The sequence below is a fragment of the Poromitra crassiceps genome, assembly GCF_964638095.1.
Source record: "Poromitra crassiceps genome assembly, chromosome: 14".
Classification (NCBI taxonomy): Eukaryota; Metazoa; Chordata; class Actinopteri; order Beryciformes; family Melamphaidae; genus Poromitra; species Poromitra crassiceps.
Window position 1 is genome coordinate 32740915 of NC_139633.1, and position 2500 is coordinate 32743414.

The following is a 2500-nucleotide window of genomic DNA, read 5'->3' on the forward strand; positions in this document are numbered from 1 at the left end:
CACGCATGCACGCGCATACAGCTGCAGTGAGTGACTGGTGACTTTGTTTATGTTCCAACAGCAGCCGCTGCTAGCACATCATTTCACATCATGTATATATCGGTCTTTACTGACGACGCAGACAGTCGGAAACCTACAATATAAGAATACAACACGTGTTGTACAGTATCTGATCTGACTGCAGAGAGAACCGGTGTGAGGAGGTGAACGGGTTCCTCGATCTGGAGGAGCTGGCTGCTGTGACGTAGCCCACCTACACACACACACACACACACACACACACACACACTGCTGCTGCTGCGCCACCTAGGATCCAAATGTAGGCAAATGACCGCGAGTGACCTCGAAGGAAACTAGCTATTTTAGCGGCTAGTTGTCTTTCGTTCGTTTGACTCTTAATGGAAAAACATGTACGCGAGGTTTTAGTGGAATATTTCGCATAAACTGGCGGAAGGTATTTGGCCGTAGCGCGTGCTTGAGCTCGCTGCTCGCAGAACTGTCACGTTAGCTTAGCTAGCAGGCGAGGCTAACGGGTTAGCTCGGCATCTGATCGCTGGTGGACGGTCGGGCTGCAGCTACATGCTAAGCTAGGCGAGGCTAGGCTAGCCTGCAGCCATGGAGAAAGCCAAGTCGATGATGGACAAGAAAGGAGCGTCGGGACCGTTTCATGTCGTCAGCAGCAGCAGCAGCACCGGCCAGCACCAGCAGCAGAGCCAGAGGGGCTGTCAGGCTAACGGCACGGTGGTGGGCTCGAGCGGCCCCGTCAACGTTCACAGCACGGCGGAGCGCGTGCAGCAGCACCGTCTGCACGACACGGACTCCCCGGCCAAGAGGAGCCGCCTGCTGCGGAGGAGGACCGAGTCCGTCCGCCGGAACAGACCCCGTAAGATGACCGCATCACCGCACCACAAATCAACCACATTGTGTCACACTGTAGTCTATTGATGTGTAGTCTATTGATCAAGCGCCTCCAGTCAGTTGAGACTGTCTGCAGACCTCCTCCGGTCAGTGCACTGCAGCATCGATCAGCTGGGGGGGGTTTGCTCGCCTCGCACAAAGATGACATATTGCAATGAGAGAGAGCTAACGTCTCCCCTTGAGCAAGAACCTCTGGCGTCTAACGTTATTCCCTTCCTTTTTATTGTTACATCAAAGCACATTACATTCCGTTCATATCTGCTTTTTATGGTCAGATCAGGTGTTTAGTGCGTCTCTACTTCAGCTGTCTGTCGTCCTCTTTTGTTTTGATGAAGGAACCTGAGGTTGCTGCGTTGTGATTGGTGGACACCCCCCCCCCCCTCTCGGTGGTGAAAAAGCTCCTGATAAGTGGGCTTGGCGTGTTTCGGCCAATCAGCGTCCGACTCCTGTCTCCAGGAGGCAGATCTTTTTTCCCCCCACAGGGTGGTGAAGGCATCCCCGCCCTACGCTGCTTCTGAATGGGTTGGGTTTAGGCACGAGGAGGCTGGGTTTAGGCATGAGGGGGGTGATGATTGGTTGGGTTTGCGCACGAGGGCTAGGGCGATTGGTTGGGCTCAGTGTGAAACATCGGGGGAAGGCCAATCGGAGGCAGAGTAGGGCGGGACATGCTTTCGCCATCCTGGGGGGGGGGAAATCTCCAGGAGGCATGGTTAAAGGTCTCTGGCCCCGCCCCCTTATTTACTGACTGTGGGATGGTGTGAAGATCAGCCGGTGAAACTTGCACTTTAAGCACAGAATGTGTGAAAGTGGCGTTTTTTAAAGATACCTCGAGCCTGCTGAGCCTTTCCCCATAGGAGCCTGTTCAGGACTTTCTGCACGCACCTGTCAGCTGACACACAGCGTCACTATGAAGCTTATAAGTCAGAAGAAACCCGGTAAGTTGGCCAGTGTTTGGCAGCATTACCCCACGCATAGGTATACAAATAAGGAAGGAATTTAAAATCTCTTGACTAATTTAACCCCCCCCCCCCAAGCTAGAAACTTGGGTTGGAGCTGTTTTTTTTATCTTCTAAGTTAGCTATTTTAACGTTGTACTAGATTTGAAAACGGGTCTCAAAATTCATTGGTTAATTTAGCACTTCTCAATGAGAATGTTGCACATATGGAACATGGGGGTAAAACAACAGATCACGATGCAGTTGATGAACTTGGCTTTTTCTTTGCTTGAAGTGAGGCTTTTACCGGCAGCTGCACACTCCTACATGGCTGCGGATTGCGTAACTTCATGTTCTGTTAGTCCCTCCTTGTCGCTGCTCAGTGAGTTGTTGTGGTCGAGTCTGGGTGTCGTGGTGAAACTAGTTCTTCTCATCCTGTGGAAACATTGAGACTAGTGTCAAGTGTAGGGGCCTGGTTGCTAAGCCCCCGGCTAGTCGGCATTCCAGACATCCATCTGTAATTGTGTTAGGGAGAGAGAGAGAGAGAGAGAGAGAGAGAGAGAGAGAGAGAGAGAGAGAGAGAGAGAGAGAGAGAGAGAGAGAGAGAGAGAGAGAGAGAGAGAGAGAGAGAGAGAGAGAGAGAGAGA

General features: G+C 51.9%; 1 protein-coding gene across 1 annotated transcript in view; it reads left to right on the forward strand.

Moving 5' to 3' along the window:
• Nucleotides 1-615: 615 nt before the first annotated feature.
• Nucleotides 616-2500, forward strand: part of LOC310789279 (pantothenate kinase 3-like) — a gene marked incomplete at its 5' end in the record, with an annotated part of 59040 nt that continues 57155 nt past the window's right edge. The window contains one exon of the mRNA XM_083650884.1: nucleotides 616-883. Coding sequence (XP_083507010.1) covers nucleotides 616-883 — 268 coding nt within the window. The remainder of the gene's footprint in view (nucleotides 884-2500) is intronic.